The following is a 16,362-nucleotide window of genomic DNA, read 5'->3' on the forward strand; positions in this document are numbered from 1 at the left end:
TTTCAATCCCTCCAAAGATGCTGGCTCAATCTGAGTGATCTCCAAACCAGCATCATCATGCTCTGCAAGCTCCTGCTGGAAGCATGCTCTCTCACTTATCCTGACATCTCACTCAGCACCCCTATCCACCCACCCTGCACCAGAACACTACACTCAAAATGCAACAGAAAAAATAGTGGGGAAAAGGCACTTTCAGAATTCCCAAGTTCCCTAGAGCCAACTCCTGCACTTGCAAGAGATGGCTAGCCCTTCTACAACCCAATTTGGCTTTCTCTTATGAAACCCTAAGCAGAGGGTGAGCAAGGACCATAATCACTAGGAAGGGGTGGGGGGGGGGAACAGAAGAAAAAACTAATGAAAAAGAAAATTCAACACATCAGTGGGACAGAAAAGTCCCCAGAAATGTTTTTGTACACAGGGCTCAGATCCTTCCTGTCCTCCAATTTGGCTCCTCTCTGCCCTGTAAACATTTCCAGGTGGCTTTTCTGTCTTAATTAGGTGTTAAAAGTCATTGACAATGTGATAGTCTTCAGAAGGAAAGGAAATTCAGTGTGTTCTTTACCTCAAACTCCTCCTCAATCCCTTCCCTTCTGGCCAGAATACATCCTTTTCAACTACTCCCCACGTCATGTTTATTAAGAAAAAGGTAGAATGGACTCAAGTGCCCAATAACTATAAAGTAAAATGAAGACAGAAAAGAAGGCAAAATGGAACAAAAAGGAACTACGAAAGGACCACAGCACAGTGTCCCTGCCACCTGGGGACACTAGGGAACTAATAGATATGATACACCCAGTACACGATGTTGAACACCACAAAGGCAAGAGGGAAGAGGAGCCGGGAGCATCGGTCAACCTTAGGGATGTAGTCAGGGTGAAAGAGATCGGAGGAGAACCCTTTACTGAAGGAGCAGCCAGGGCTTGGGGGAAAACTGTCATCAGACTCTGAGTTGGTCTCCTTGTCGCCATCAAAGTCCATAAAATCATCACTATGGAGGCTTCGGGTACTGTCAACTCTACGCTTGAGTTGCTCCTCAAGGTCAAGGTAGCCGCTCTCAACTCTGACATCATCGGGTAAGCTATGGATATCATGAAGGGTGTTACAGATCTCCTGAAGCTCATAGGTTGCTTCTTGCACACGCCTCTGGCCATGGACAAGCAGACGCTTCTTGCTGGGGTCATTGTCTTCACTCTCATCGGAGTCAGAGCTCTCTTCAGGGTCTTCTTCTGGGTCATGGGCCTCAGCACGGTTGCAGATTTTGGTGGGAACAACACTGTTATCAACATCAATACCATTAACTCGAATGCCATCATCATGCACCACCTGCTCTGAGGTGGACGGGAGATCACTCAGACTTTCTGCGGTGGCCAGCGAGGCCCCATCAGAGAGAGAGGACAGTGAACTGAGGCTTTCTGAGGAGGCCAGTGGTGCTTCCTTTGTGAGGGAGGTCAAAGAGCCAAGACTTTCTGGGCTTGCTAGGCCGGCCCACCGTGGGCTGGAGGGAGGAGAGTCAGTTTCATCTTCTAGGTGAACCTGGCCATTGAATGCTGTATGAACAACCACTGTTGGGGAGGGAGGAGAGGAAGGACTTTCCTCATCAGCACGATTGATGGGCTCGTCCACTGGGTAAACTGCCTCTTCTTCCCGGCGTCTCTTGTGCACATGGTGCTGAGGAACAGGACCAAGAGGCTGTTAGCATATACAAGGCTGTTAGCCTCCAGGACTTACGCTGCCCACTCTGGAGTGCTGTGCAGTGGGCAGAGGAAAGACCTTCTCAGGCAGGTGGGGGTGGGCTCCCTGTGAAGCAGGGACACTAACACACTGCCAGCAGCAAAAGACTCAGCATGGCTTTGGAGTCAGAAGAGCAAAGGAAGGAGAGGTAGGTCAGCCTCTCTGGTGTCTCTTCCTTGCAGCTTCCCTGTGTTCCCCTTTCCTTCTGGCTCCATGGCCTACCCTTTGAAGCATGCTGAGTAGACCAGATCTGAAGCCCAAAGGTCTGGGGAAGTCTATCTCTGCCACTTGTTAGCCTTGTGACCTTGGACAATGACTCAACCTATAAAGGAGTGATGATAAATTGTTCTACTTCTGTCTTATCTGGTGTGTGTGTGTGTGTGTGTATGTGTGTGTGTGTGTGTGTGTGTGTATGTTGTGTGAAGATGAAAGGAGCTAAGAAATTCAAAAGGTTCAAGTGCTAATCTTAGGTTTAAGAGGTTCTCAAGGAAAGTGGATTGTCATTCAAAAAGCCAAACCTGCTCTGCCTCTTGGTAGCGGTAGCGCTCCATGACTCTCAGGGCTCTTCTGAGTTGCCTCCGAGAATGCCGGGATCCTCTTCGGTTGTAGAAAAGGTAGTTGATGTAGACATACTCCACCAAGGACAAGAAGACGAAGAAGAAGCATACGACCATATAGATGTCAATGGCCTTGATACAGGAAAATTGGGGGAATTTATTCCGCAGATGTGAGTTGATGGAGTTCAGGATAAGCATTGAAGTCAAACCTATAAACAACACAGCACACAGTTAGTCCCCTCAGGAGGCTGAAGTTCTTGCACAAGCCATCAGCCCCACATCCCACTGGAAGGGAGCAAAGGCCATCTCTGAGGTCAAGAGGGCCCTTAGCAAAAGGTCTAGCTTTCCTGGCTTAGGACCTTGGCTCAATTGCCCTTTTAGCTTCTTCACCCCCATCTTTAGGCCCAGCCTGTACTTCAACAGTTCAGCGACTATTGTTCTTAGGGTCAAGTCAAGAATCTCCAGCCATGGTTCATAGTGAGTTACACATCTAGCCCCATTTTACCCTACGATGCTCCTTCCCTTTTTTGCCTCCTAGTATATAGGCTTTCCTGTGATCCATCCCTCAGAAGGTTTGGTGAGCACTAAAATATTGCACAAATATAAAGGTTTAGTGTACTGTGTGCTCCTAAAGAAGAAGGCTAAAAAGTCTGCCCCAAAGATGGTGAAGGAGAAAGCATACCAGAGTGTGGGATAGACAGGCATTCTGAAGAGTGGGACCAAATACATTTGGGAGCATTGGCCCCTCCTTGGTACTGCTCAGAAGTCTTCGATACTCCCCATTGTTTAGACATGAAGTTCCAACCACTTAAAGTGGAATTTGAAGTTATTCCCAAGTCAGCCCAGGCTTTCTTCCTGATACTCTCCCCACTTCCCCAGTTTGTGCCCCAGGTAAAAGTGTGAAAGTTGCTCAGTCATGCCTGACTCTTTGCGACCCCATGGATTATACAGTCCGTGGTATTTTCCAGACCAGAATACTGGAGTGGGTAGCCTTTCCCTTCTCCAGGGGATCTTCCCAACCCAGGGATCAAACCCAGGTCTTTTGCATTGCAGGCAGATTCTTCACCAGCTGAGCCACAAGGGAAGCCCAAGAATACTGGAGTGGGTAGCCTATCCCTTCTCCAGAGGATCTTCCCGACCTAGGAATCAAACTGGGGTCTTCTGTATTGCAGGAAGATTCTTTACCAACTGAGCTACCAGGGAAGCCCTTAGTACCCTGCAATTTACCCTTTATCTGTAAACAAGCTACTTCCTCTTTCAGGGAATACTGAGACTAATGTCTCTGCCTCCTGGAAGTCTTCAAAACCCAGGTTGAGCAGTACTTTCCTACTGCAGTTATAGCCAAGAAGACGCAGGTCATTTCTTCTTCTGGACTCTGATTGTGTGTATCTCAGCCTTTTATTAGACATTTGTCAAGGGCAGTTCATCTAGAAGGCCTCTGCTGCTTCATAGGCATTTTGATATGCTTCTTAATCAGTGTTTATTGTATTCCATTTCTAATATAAATTTGTGACTTATCCATTCATTTATGTATCTAGCAAAGAGAAATTCTGATAGTCTGGACCCAACATATCAAGATACCAACCCAGATGTCTTTTTGCATCTGTCTCCAATGTTGGTCTCTCTGCCGGGGGTTGGCTGGGCACCTGTACAAATGCCTGTTAGTCAGGCCCCATCTTGTTCCCTTGCCTGTGCAGTCACACACTGCTCCTTACTCTCAACTTTTTTCTGAGCAAGATGAGCCAAGTTCTTCCCTGAGATGGGGACAGGACTTACCGACTGTCACCCTGGCTGCAGAAGATTCATAGTTCATCCAAAATGATATCCAAGAAACAACAGTGGTGAGGATGCTGGGCCAATAGATCTGCACAAGGTAACCGGTGACTTCCCTTTTGACCAGGAACCTCAGGATCAGGCGCACATAGGAACCTGGCCAGGAGACAGACTGATATTAGGGTGGCAGGGCTGAGGGGATTTTCAGGGTGAAGTACAGGATGATTGAGGGGAAACCAATGGCCACTTGATACAGGAAAATTGGGGGAATTTATCCCGCAGATGTGAGTTGATGGAGTTCATGATAAGCATTGAAGTCAAACCTATAAACAACACAGCACACAGTTAGTCCCCTCAGGAGGCTGAAGTTCTTGCACAAGCCATCAGCCCCACATCCCACTGGAAGGGAGAAGTGGAAGTCCCACTATCCCAGCCTGGGAAGTCTGCAGACCTGACCCCTTTTGCTGCCTTAAGGCCAGTGACAATGACACACATTAGTAGGCCCATGTGGCTCAGCAAGTCTGCTATCTCTTCCTTCCTTCCTCAGTTGCTCCATGTCAACTGAAGTTGAAATGGGAGAGAGAGGAGATATTTCAAAGGTGCCACAGATGGAGCAGCTGGCCCTGAAAGGAGGCCTGTGTAGTGTCAAACCCAGCTAAGTGCTGCTGCACTCATTTCCTCACTGGCAGAAGGTAAGCCTCTGGGACTTCCTGAAGGGGGCTTTGCAAGGTGTCCAGAACAAGAAGAGAATAGGACAGAAGGCAGAAGAGATTCTAGAGGTCAAAGGCAGAGGTCACCAGGAGTTCCCTAGCATACAAAAGAGACAAGAGACAGGAGAGAAGGAGGGGGTCAGACTCACCTGTGTAGAAAAACACCTCTTTGGTACTGATCGTCTTTCCCAGGAAGCTGAACTGAGGGATGTGAAGCTTCTCTGTCCCCTGGACGGCGTTCCCACTGCCTTCCCAGTAGAGCAGGATGTCATCAACTGTGTAGCCATCTACAGGGGTGAAGCGAGCAGAGTCAAAGGAAGCAGGCACAGGTGGCTTTCATACCAGAGGAGTTTATAAAAACCAAAGGATAGGTGGAACCTGCAGTCTGCAGTTTTGTGGGTCTGACCCTGGGGCAGCAGGACACATGAAAAGAGAACTTTCAGTCTGGAGTTTCTTATCCAGGAAGAAAAGCAGAGTAGACAGATGTTCCATGAGCTTGTGCACAAACTCTCCAGAGCACAGCACATTCCCATATGGGACTATTTCCATCCTGAAGGCCACCTTCTCCCTGATGCCATATATATATATACACCCCTGTCTGTCTGTCCATCTGTCTGTCTATCTATCTACCTAGGAGTGAAAAGGTGGGGAGGGAGTAGGGGACATATGCAGTCCCTCTCACTGTCAAGTGCACCTTTGGTTTCCTCATGGCCCCACACCCAGGAAGGGAAGAAGGGGCCATGGGAGATGAACGTACAGCTCTCCACCTCCAGCTTGCAGGTCTGCTTGTCCAGAGGGAATTTTTCCAGATTCATGGAACAAGCTGCTGTGGTGGTGAGCCTGCAAAGGAAAAGCAGAAGGAAGAGGAAAGTGAGTCCAGCCCAGGCAAGTAACTTCCTGAGAAAACTGCAGGGGTGGAGTGGGAAGAGGTAACCCAAGGACTGGCCCACACTGCCTACATTAAAGCTGGGTACTCCTCTTCCTTTATTGTTTCCTTCTTTCTCTTCCCCTCCCTTCCTTCCCTCCAGAGGAAAGATGAGTTACAATAAAGATGAGTTGTGTAAGGAGGAGAGAGGAAATCTGTATGTAACAAAGAAACCAAAAAGTGGTGCAGGACTAATAGAGATGAGAACAGATGTATGGCATGTCAGAAAACCTTGGGGTGTCAAAATGGGAAGGACCCTGGAGGAAACTGAATGCAGAGTCGGAAAGGGGACTTTCTTGCTGAAGAAGCAGCAAGACTGTTAGGAGGAAACCATGACACTGAGGCAGCTGAAGTGCTAGATCTGACGTATGTGGTGTGCACACACTGATGTGAGCAGTGACCCAGACACACCTTTGGCTATGAGAACTGCCCCTGCAGCATATCCATCCCTGTGCATCTGCTTATGAGTGTCCTAAGGCTTAGCAAATGCCAGTGAGTGTAAATGGGCAGGAGGGATTAATATCTCTGAGGCTAGCTATGGAATGAGGCTTCAATTGCCATGTGGGAAGTCCTATAGAAGAATCTGAGGAGGGATCTTGGAAGACCTGGGGCCATGGGAGAAGGGACCAGTTGGGAATAGGATTTACAAAAGCTTTCTGCAGCCCCAGCTGGGAGCCTCTGGACTCCTCTTTGTCCTGCTCTTCCCAGCTGCCAAGCTTGTCTCTTTCAACTGTTAAAGTGATTTCCATTTTGTACAGTAGGTGGTGTGTGTGTGTGTGTGTGTGTGTGTGTTTGTGTGTGAAAGAGCTATACCCTAGTAGGTACCTGTTGTAGAAATTTTCTGAGATAAATTTATCTCTTACACTTGTCTTACAAGATGGTTTGTAAGAGTGAGGCTGTGAGGAGGGCTTTGGTGACCATCTATTATGTTACAAATAGAGCAGCGGGGCATTCCAGTGTGCATACATTCTGCTTGTACAAAGCCATAGGCAGTAGATGCACAACTGCACACTCCTGGGCCCCCTGGATGCTGCATAATATATGACCAAAGGCAGAGATCAGTCCTGCCAGGGTGATCCCCAGGCCCCTGGGGAACTCACCGGATGCCATACCGCACGGTTCCATCTGGGTGAAGCTGAAACACGCGGTTTTCCACAGTTGCATCATGAACAAAAGCCTCCTTGCTATTTAGAAAGTAGCAGTCAGGGACCCACAACTTCTCAAGCAGCCGATAGTCCAGGGTCAAGTTCAGGTTGGTCTCATGATATGCTAAACGTGGATCTTTCCAGGTCTGATGAAAAAACATCCTAATGGTATAGTCCTGAGGAGAGAAAGTTAAATCCTAGTTGTAAGTGGGGTTGTTCAGCTTTTGGTCCTCCGAGTTTGTGTGTGTGTGTGCATGCAGGTATATGAAATTTATCTTAAATATAGACAAGTGATGAAACATGTAAGAATGTTCAATGTTAGGGATAATAAAATGAGCTCCATATAATTAAAATTCAGGTTAAGAAATACAATGTTCCCAATAGCTTTCAAGCTTCAGTGTATCCCCTGCAGATCATATTTCCCACATCTCCCAGCAGTAATGCATTATCTTAACTGTCAATGGTAATAATTTTGCTTTTTACATTTTTTCTCCATGTTTTCCTAAGTTTTATTGCCTATGCTTTTCTAAGAAATGTATTGCTTACTTGGACTTACTTAAAAATTTTTTTCTGAAAGAAATCACACTCTCTGTGTTCATAGCTTGCTTCTTTCACTCAACATTGTGCTTGTGTGTTTGTTCAGCTTGACGTTGATAGTTAAAATTTATTCACTTGTATTGCTGGATAATATTGCCTTATATAAATATACCATATATATTACTATGTGATGACACCATACATACCAAAATCACAATGAAATAAGAACTATGAAGCCAAAGTTCCAGTTTATATTCCCACTAAGTGCAGATGAGAGTTCCCAGTGCTCCTGCCTTGCCTATATTGGTTTTGTCTGACTTTTGACTTTTTGCTGGTGCAGCAGGTATGTAATGGGTTCTCACTGTGGTCTTATTTTGCATTTCACTGATTAATAATAAAGTCAAATATCATTTCATAAGTGTATCTGCTACTTGGATTTCTTCACAAAAGCGAAGTTCCTGTTTGCATTTTCTGATCATTTTTCCATTGTTTTAAAATATTCTTATTAAGTCACAGGAATTATGTGTATTTTCAATACCAATCATTTGTGTTGCAAATATCATAGTCCAATCTGACTTTTCCTTTCAAACTTTTCATACTGGTTTTGTTTCTTTCTTTTACAAAGCTGAAGTGCCAAAAGTTTTGGCTAAAGAGAATATTATTATAGTTGAAGTTACCAGTATTTATTTTTATAATCTGTGTTTTCTGTGTCTTTTAAAAAAAAAACTCCTTACCTATCTCAAAGACACTAAAACAATATCTTATATTTTAAAAGCTTCATAGATCTTTCACTTTTAGATCTATAATACATCTGGATTTATTTTTCATTTCAGGTGGTTGTAGTTTCTGAAACCTATTATGTTCCTCCATGTGGGCTCTGCTGCAGGTCATAACAACAGGAGTTCACTTATGACCCTGCTCCTTGTCTCATGTACCTGGTCCCCCGCCCCAATGCTGGAGCTGACACACTTACCATAGTCACTTCTGAGATCTGTTCAATACTGGAGACATAGATAGACACTCCCACTGGCACAGGGGTGCCTACAATACAGGAAGACACTATTACATTCAGGGTAGGAAAAAGGGTAAAAAACTGCCTGCGTTTGAACATCATTTTGGCACTTACTAGCTATGTGACCTTGAAAAAGTTACCTAACCTCTCTGAGCCTCAGTTTCCTCAGAATGGGCATAGTGATAGTACTTAACTCATAGTTAATTAATGCAAGCCAAGCACTTAGAGAAGGGCCTGGCTCACAGTATGCTGAAAAGAAAGGGTCAGGCCAAAATAAAGAAAAAATAAGGTGATGAAGCACTCTTTTTCTAAATGTTTTCTGGATAAAAACTCAAGAACAATGAGACCCAAAACAAGATATATGCTGTGCATGAGCATATTTGTGTGAGTTCATGTGAATGTGTCTATGTGTGAGTGAATGTGTGTCTTTGTGGGAATGAAGAATGAATGTGTGAGCTGTGTGCATGAGTGGATGTGATCATGTTCACAGACATGAGTAAATCTGTGCATGTATTCATGTGCAGGTGAATGTGCCAGTGTGCACATGAGTATATGTGAGCATGCCTGTGTGTGAGAAAAATGCATGAGTGTATTTGTATACTTGAATGTGTTGTGTGGGAATAAATATGTGAACATGTGCATGTATGTAGGAATGTTGTGTGGGAGTGAATTATAAGTATGTTCCTGTGCAAATGAATGTTTGTGTGTTCATGTATGAGAGAATGTGTGACTGTGAATGTATGTGAGCTTGTTAATGCACAAGGCAATGTGTGAACATGGGTGTGTTTGTGAGCTTGTTTGTGTATGAGTTAATTTGTAGGTGTGTTTGTATACATGTGCATGTTAATGCATGAATATATTCATGTGTGAGTGAATTCATGAATGTTGTTTGTGAGCATGTTTGTGTGTGAGCGAATGTGTGAGCACATTTCTGGGTGAATGAATGTGTGAGCACATGCGTGTATTTGCATATATCATGTGGGAGTGACTATGTAGGTTTTTTGTGTGAGCCTGTTCACTTGTTAATGTATTTGTGAGCATGTCCATGTGTGAGTGAATGCATGATCATGTTTGCATGTGAGAAGTTGTGTTTGGGAATGTAAGTGAACTTATGAGTATGTGACTGTATGTGTGAGTGAGCATGCTCATTGTGTGTATATGTGAATACATTTGTGCATGTGACTTTGTTCATATGCAAGTGAAAAGTGTGATAAGTGATGATGCTTCTACACTCACACTCATCACACTTATGAGTGTGTGTGAGTTTATGTATGCATGTTGATGTGCTTGAGAAAACATTTGAACATGTCCAAGTGAGTATCGTTGAATGTGTGTTTGTGATTGTGTTTATGTGTGAGTGAATGTGCAACTATGTTGATGTGCAAGTGAACCCATGAGCATATTCATCTGTGTTAGTGCGTCACTATACACCTATGAGTGAATGTGTGAGCATGTTCATGTGTGAATGTGTTTGTGAGTTGGTAAAAATTTGGACATGTTTGTATGTGAGCATGTGTGAATGTGAGTGTCTTCATGTATGTGAATGTCAAACCATGTGTGAATATGTGTCTATGTGTGAGTAAATGAGTGATTTTGAGTGTGTTCATGTGAATGAGTACATATGTGAGGGTGTTTGTGTGTATTAATATGCAACTGTGATTGAATCTGTGTATGTGTGTGTCTGTTTCTGCCTCCTGGCTTTCTTTTTCAGGACTAGGTGTTAGCACTGCCCATTCCAATGTGATAATGAATGTGCAAATATGTCATAACTATGAAGTACCGTAGAAAACATTTTTATTGTTTCCTCATTGACTCAGGACTCCCTCCACCCAGCCCCACAGCTGAACCATTATTCTATGTGTATTATATCACACTGCTGTTACGGAAACAGGCATGATGCTTCTGATTCAGCCTGCTGGCTTCACTGCAGGCTGACTGCCTAGAAACTAATCTAGAAAGTGCTACTGGGAATCCATGTATGAATGGCATCTGAGAAGTAAATGAGACTCCGTGTGAGGGCATAACCAGCTCCAGCATTCAGGGCTGTTGTGAATGATCCCTGGCAAAGTGCTTGTAGTGATAAGGGTTTCTAGAAAGGCAGTTTTTCTTTATTATAGCTTTTCAGGCTCTCTGCATGCCTTTAGAGGAGGATGAAAGCTGTGTTAGGCAGGCAACAAGCCCCAGAAGGGCAGGGCAGCCATCCCCTTGGCTAGCTCACTCTAGTGTCAAACCTGTAATCCTGGACCATTCTGTATCACTCAGGCAATCCCATCCTTTATAGCAGAATCCTGGGGATCTGAACCCTAAAGTGCCAGGGCTCTGCTTTGTCTAAAGGCCCCCAGTTAAAGCGGCAAGTGGAAACGTGCAGTCCACATTCCCCTCAGCAAGCCATGAGTTCTGGCCCAGGAGTGCGACCTGAAGGAAGGGAGCTTGAGATTTTTTTTTTTTTTTTAAATTTACCCACATAGAGGGAACACCTTATGTGCTAGCAGTGGTCATAATGAGAGCTTAACTAAGATACCACACCCCTACAAGCATAACAGAGGGGAACAAGAAGCTTCCAGATAAGGTGTCTAAATGCTATCTTTGGGGTGATGGTGTCAGTCTCATATCCCTTTGCTGTCCCTCCTGATGGACTCAAGAAGGCAGAAAAAGTGGGAGGGGTAACCACTTCTGTCCCTCTTGGAAACTTTGCAATCCCAACTCTACTCCCTCCCTAGCATCCATCAGAGTACCAGAGGAAGAGGAGGTAACAGAAGGAGTGATGAAGGTGGTCCATTTATCCTTTGCTCCATACCTATGTCATGCCAAGTGACAGGCTAAGCAAAGCTGTTAGGGACCCGCTTCTGCAGCACTATGGAGTCCCACTTCTCTTGCTCAGAAAGAAGCAGCTTTGTTAACTTTCCCTGGCCCCTCCTATGCCTCCTCTTCATCTTCCTTCTCAAGGAAGTAACATCTCCCATTTGAAGCTAACCACAGTTGGGTCACATCTGCGCATGTGTGCCAGTGTGTGAAGACCTGAAACTCTATTTGACTTCAGAATCTGACTCTGTGTACAGTAGGAGTGCTGGGTTACCCCATCCCTAAACCCCCTAGCCTTGCTCTCCCATGATTGCCCCCTCCCTCCCATAAAAGAGCCCCAGACTTGGAGCCTGTAGTGCCTCCCTCTGTCTAAATGCTAGACGGTTCTGCCTTGTCCTTGTCCTCCCACCTTCACCTACTCTTTGGCCAAACTGGGGGCCGAGCTGCTATCAGACTCCCCATGCGTGTCCATGAAGCTTAGTGTAATCCAGGAGGTTAGATATCAGGTGTAAACAAATTCAGGTTAGCTCAAAATATGGTAGTGAGGTGCCTTGAAGATCTGTGAGTCAGGAGCACCTGACAACCCCCAGAGGTTGCCCCTTGCTCTGTTTCCTCTGTTCCCTCCCCCTGGCCCTGTGTGCCTGCAGAGATGGCAACCTGAAGCAGTGGGGAGAATGTGCTTGATGTACTCAAATGGCTGCTGGTCAGCCTTTGCTGAAAAACATGAGAATGACAGAGGAAAAAAAATGCAACAGCTACACCCTTGACACCTGACATTCGTTGCTTGGTGCACCTGGTTCAGTGGGGTGCTGGCTGTGCCCTAGCACTTGCCTTCTGTCCTGTCCACTCCAACTTCCCAGCCCCTAGTGTACACTCACCTTGGATCCGAGGGCTGTACCGCCTTCTGCCTTCACACTTGAAGGAAGCAAAGCAGCAAAGAGGATACCAGTCAAGTGCCCCGCCCCCAAACCTTAGGACACCGGGAAACCAATAGGTCTTCAAGGTAGCTCCTAGGCAGATCACAGAGCCCCTAGTGGTCTACCACAAAGGCAATTGCTAACAGCTGTGTGCCCTTGAAAGCGGAGGCATTGTGTATTCAGAAGACCTCTATTCATACAAATGTGCTAATGTGAACATTAGCATCCATTAACCCTTTAGAGTGGGTGTCTAGTTCTACCACCTGCAGGAAGGGAAGTGCTTGCTCTGACTTAGCCACCTTGCTTTTTAGCTCTTTCCTGGTTTCCTTTGAGCCAAAATGTGATTAATGTCTATTTAAGGCACCCCTCCTCTTGTCTCTCCTTGGTCTATGTTTCCTGGGCGTCGCTCAGCCAGAGAACGCTATTCCTATTCCGTGCGGTCCAGGTAGGTTCCTGTCATTTTGTGCTGTGAGATGGCCCACCTCCCTTTCCAAAGCGGGGGCCAGGGTGGGGTGGGATGAGGGGCTAGGCAGCAACAGGAGAAATTGATGTATTGGTTTCCTGGAGTTTGTTACTTCAGTTTCTTTGTCATTTCTCAACTCTGTGCTTGAGATCTGAGGCGTATAGATTTTACTTAGCACATAAAGCTATCAGAAGTTCCTAACGTAATCAAGTGGGATTCATATGAAGTCCCATGCTGACTGCAGTGTGTGCAATAAACTGAACTTGGCGGGAGCTGAAGGCTTGGGGAGGGTGAGCAGAGGCAGCAGAACCTGGGCCCCGGGTATACAAAGTAAACTAGGCAGAGAAGACCATGCCCTTAGTTTTCAACTAGCTGAATGGGGGTAAGAGCCCAGGGTTCAAAGAATGTGTGCACAAGTGGAACGTGTGTCCTCCCCACAGATGGAGCAGAGAACTCCAGCCGGAGAAGCACACCTGGGGTGACGAGTGCTTCTGCGGTCCAGGCAATGTGCTTCAGGCTCAGGCCGATGTACAGGAGTGTGGAGGGGGCACAGAAGTGGGAGAAATACCGGCAGAAGAGCCACAGGCCCAGGACTTGGGGCCTGGGAATGCTCTGCTGGGGTCTCTGGAGGGTCAGGAAGGGGGGTCTGCAGAGGCAGAAGGGCCCAGTCCAGAGGAGTGCCCCTGGTCAGCTCACTGGGTGGGGCTGGTTTGCTATGTCTCAGCTCTAGTACCTGGACGTGTCTTACCTCCAAAATTGGGCCTCAGACGGCCATCATAGTTCGACAGCACCCTGTCCAAAATCTTGTGAACTGTAGCTTCATTTGCACAATTTTTGCTGGAACAGAGAAGTCATTCGTAGGTATTGGTCATCAGTGAATGCTGCATCACTTCTCAGAAAACAAACAGCAAATAGCACCCCTGGCATCAACTTGCCGGGGCCTTCTCTCCGCCCGCACACATGCAGACACGTGCAGTCACTGATGCAGACACGTGCATCATACATGTACACATGTCTCCCCGCTCCCTCCCCTTCCTCCAGTGAGTCAGCCAGAAGCGCAGCAGTGACGCAGACTCTTCTTTCCCCCTCCCCCTCCACAGCCTTAATCCAAAGGGTGGGGCATAAAGACTGGCTTTTTGTTACCAGGCAGAATTGGGGGGTTGGGGGGGGGGAACTGTAGGGGAAGTGGAGAGGAGAGGGTGTGGGCAGGCATGAGCACTCATAGAAACATATTACCTCAAGCCCCCTAAGGAGCCCCACCTTACTATCAGCCTGGATGCATTTTACCCCCTCAGTACCTCCATGAGCTGAGCCCAACCAGCCTGCATCCTCCACCTCACTCACATTTCCCCTACCTGGGCTGGGGCTGGCAATTTGCTATCACGTCTATGTGAATCTTGTTCTTGCGCACCTCTGTTTTCAAGACTTGGCATGTGACATATGGCACAGAGAGAGCCTTGCTCATGTAGTAGAGATTTATGAGCCTCGTCAATCAAACCATTTCTGATCCTTGGGTTTCAGAGCCATCCTCAAAAACATGCATTTTTGGAGCAGGCATCTCTTTGGCTAAGCGTGTGTTTCCAGCCTAGACGTGTTTTGGGTGAGCACATGTAAATGGACCCAGAGAGCTGGCCTTTCCAGAAGTCTCTGATACGCCCTTTCAATTCACATAGACCTTCACTGGGGCTTCTTTTCCCCCAAAGGGGGCTTGTGAATGAGAATAGGCCCTGACATCACTATAACTCTTAGTATCTTTCACGCAGTGACTATGGAACGTCAGCCCCTGCAGATCTCGTGTGTGTGCGTGCGTGTGTGTGCGTGTGCGTGTGTGTATGTTCACTAGCGCAATCTGGTATCTTGGGTTGAGGACATTGCAGAGCTTTCTGCTGGAACCTTGCCCAACTATCCCCCTCCCCTTTTTCCTCATACATGTTCTTTTCTGGTTTGCCATTTGAAAAATTATTCTCAATCATCTTTTTAAAAAATCTCAATTATCTTTAATGAGAAAATTTCAAAGCGTGCACATGAATGATTTCCAAATTAAAGCAATGCATTTCTGTGTGTTAAGGACCACACGCACTACCCATATGCCAGTGCTCAGGATCTGTGGCCATCACAAACACACATTTTCATGTGATCTCCACTTAAAGGCTGACTGTTTAACATCTCTTCAGATATTTGCAGACCCAAACAAACTAGAAATCAAACACCAAATCTTAAAATGTTTAATTGGAGTCACTACAGAACTGCACCCATCTCAGGCCACACGGTTATATGTTATACAGCCACCGATCGCACTGTCTGGGCTCAGATGAGGCTGAGTCAATAATTTCTGTCTGCGGCATCGGAAAAGGTCCCTCACTGCTCAACACACAAATTCACGAATACACGCACGCGCCTCAGGGAATAGAGAAAAAAATCCGGACTCAAACAGGTGTCTCCACAGTTTTGTGAATTTCCCATCACCCTGTACTCCCACCCTCAATCCTACAAGTGCTAAAGGGTGTGACTGGGAAAAGCTGACGGGCTTTGGTCCCTGGGGATGGATAGCAGATCTTGGGGGGGAGGGCATCCTTCCCCGCAAGCCCCCGGGGCTGCAGTTAACAGGTGGGCTGAAGCACCAGGGCTCTATCTCAAACGGTCGCCCCTACTCTCAGCCCACCACCCTCCAGGGATCTGGAGGCTGGGCCGGCGCGCCAGGGATCGGCGAACCCGGGTCCAAGTCTTCCCCAGCCCGCTCCGTCCAAGAGGTCCGAGGCTGCCGCCGGTCCTCTCCTGTCGCCGCCATGCCCCACCTGGCGGTTCCCGCTTACCAGTCGAAGAGGTTCAGGACGACTTCAGGCACGGTGGAGGAGAGCTCTAAGTGGAATTTCGGGGTGGAACTGAGGTCGCTGCCCTCTGCGAGCCAGGTTCTGATGAGCAGCAGAAGCACAGCGGCTCGCAGCATCCCTCGTATGCTCATGGCTGCGCACTCCAGGGCTTTGGAGGGCGCGAGAAGCTGCGGTTCGCCGCCGCCGCCGGGGAATGGGACCGAACTAGCGAGGACAGTGCGAGGCGAGAGGGAGCTGGGGGGTCGCGAGGAGTCGCCTCTAAGGAGACTGCAGCGAGAGTTTAGGGAGCAGGGGGAGCAGGAGTCGGACTGGAGTCCAGAAGCCAGGCTAGTGTCCGACCCGGAGCCTTAGGACGCGCCCGGCGGCTGCAAGGTGCGCTCCGTCTGCAGCCGCTCCAGGCTGTGACTGGGCACCCAGCCCCGCGTCCGCTGGCTCCGCCCACTCCGACGGTCGCGCTGGTCGAACCAATCCAGCAGGTGCCAGAAGCCCCACAAAAAAGGCGCGCGCTCCAGCCTCCGCCCTCAGCAGGCGCACCGCCCGGCCCCCCGCCCCTTCAGGCCTCCGCAGTCTCGCCCCCGCCAGTCACCGGGGCGGGGCCGGCCCGGGGGAGGGGAGGAGCGTCGCTGCCAGAGGGCTGAATGCGCGTCCTCAGCGAGGCACCCGATGGGTCGTGTTTTCTCTCGGCAAAAAAAAAAAAAAAAAAAAAAAAAATCAAAATGTGCGTGTCTTTTGAAAGACCGTGTGCCCAAGAGTTTTGTTTTTCGCGGTGAAGGGAGTGAAGGAATTTGCTCTGTCTGGATGTACCTTCTGACAGGGCTGCACACTTCTGGGTCCCCAGGACAGAGATCGGGAACTGGAAGTGTTCATCGACTGGGATCGCACTGAGGTGTGACGGTCCCAGAGCTAGGGCCGGCATCTGGGAAGGGGAAGGAGGCAAGGACCAGTGTTTCAAGGGACTG

At 47.6% G+C, this 16,362-nt stretch overlaps 1 protein-coding gene across 1 annotated transcript; it reads right to left on the reverse strand.

The window, feature by feature from the left end:
• Nucleotides 1-774: 774 nt before the first annotated feature.
• Nucleotides 775-15,534, reverse strand: GABRQ (gamma-aminobutyric acid type A receptor subunit theta). The gene is made up of 9 exons (XM_070289625.1): nt 15,386-15,534; nt 13,321-13,409; nt 8,352-8,419; nt 6,797-7,017; nt 5,529-5,611; nt 4,921-5,058; nt 4,065-4,217; nt 2,260-2,497; nt 775-1,564 (listed from the first exon to the last, which is right to left on the reverse strand). The coding sequence occupies exons 1-9, from the start codon at nt 15,532-15,534 to the stop codon at nt 775-777; spliced, it is 1,929 nt and encodes a 642-aa protein (XP_070145726.1).
• Nucleotides 15,535-16,362: the final 828 nt, after the last annotated feature.

Source organism: Ovis canadensis, chromosome X, assembly GCF_042477335.2.
Source record: "Ovis canadensis isolate MfBH-ARS-UI-01 breed Bighorn chromosome X, ARS-UI_OviCan_v2, whole genome shotgun sequence".
Lineage (NCBI taxonomy): Eukaryota > Metazoa > Chordata > Mammalia > Artiodactyla > Bovidae > Ovis > Ovis canadensis.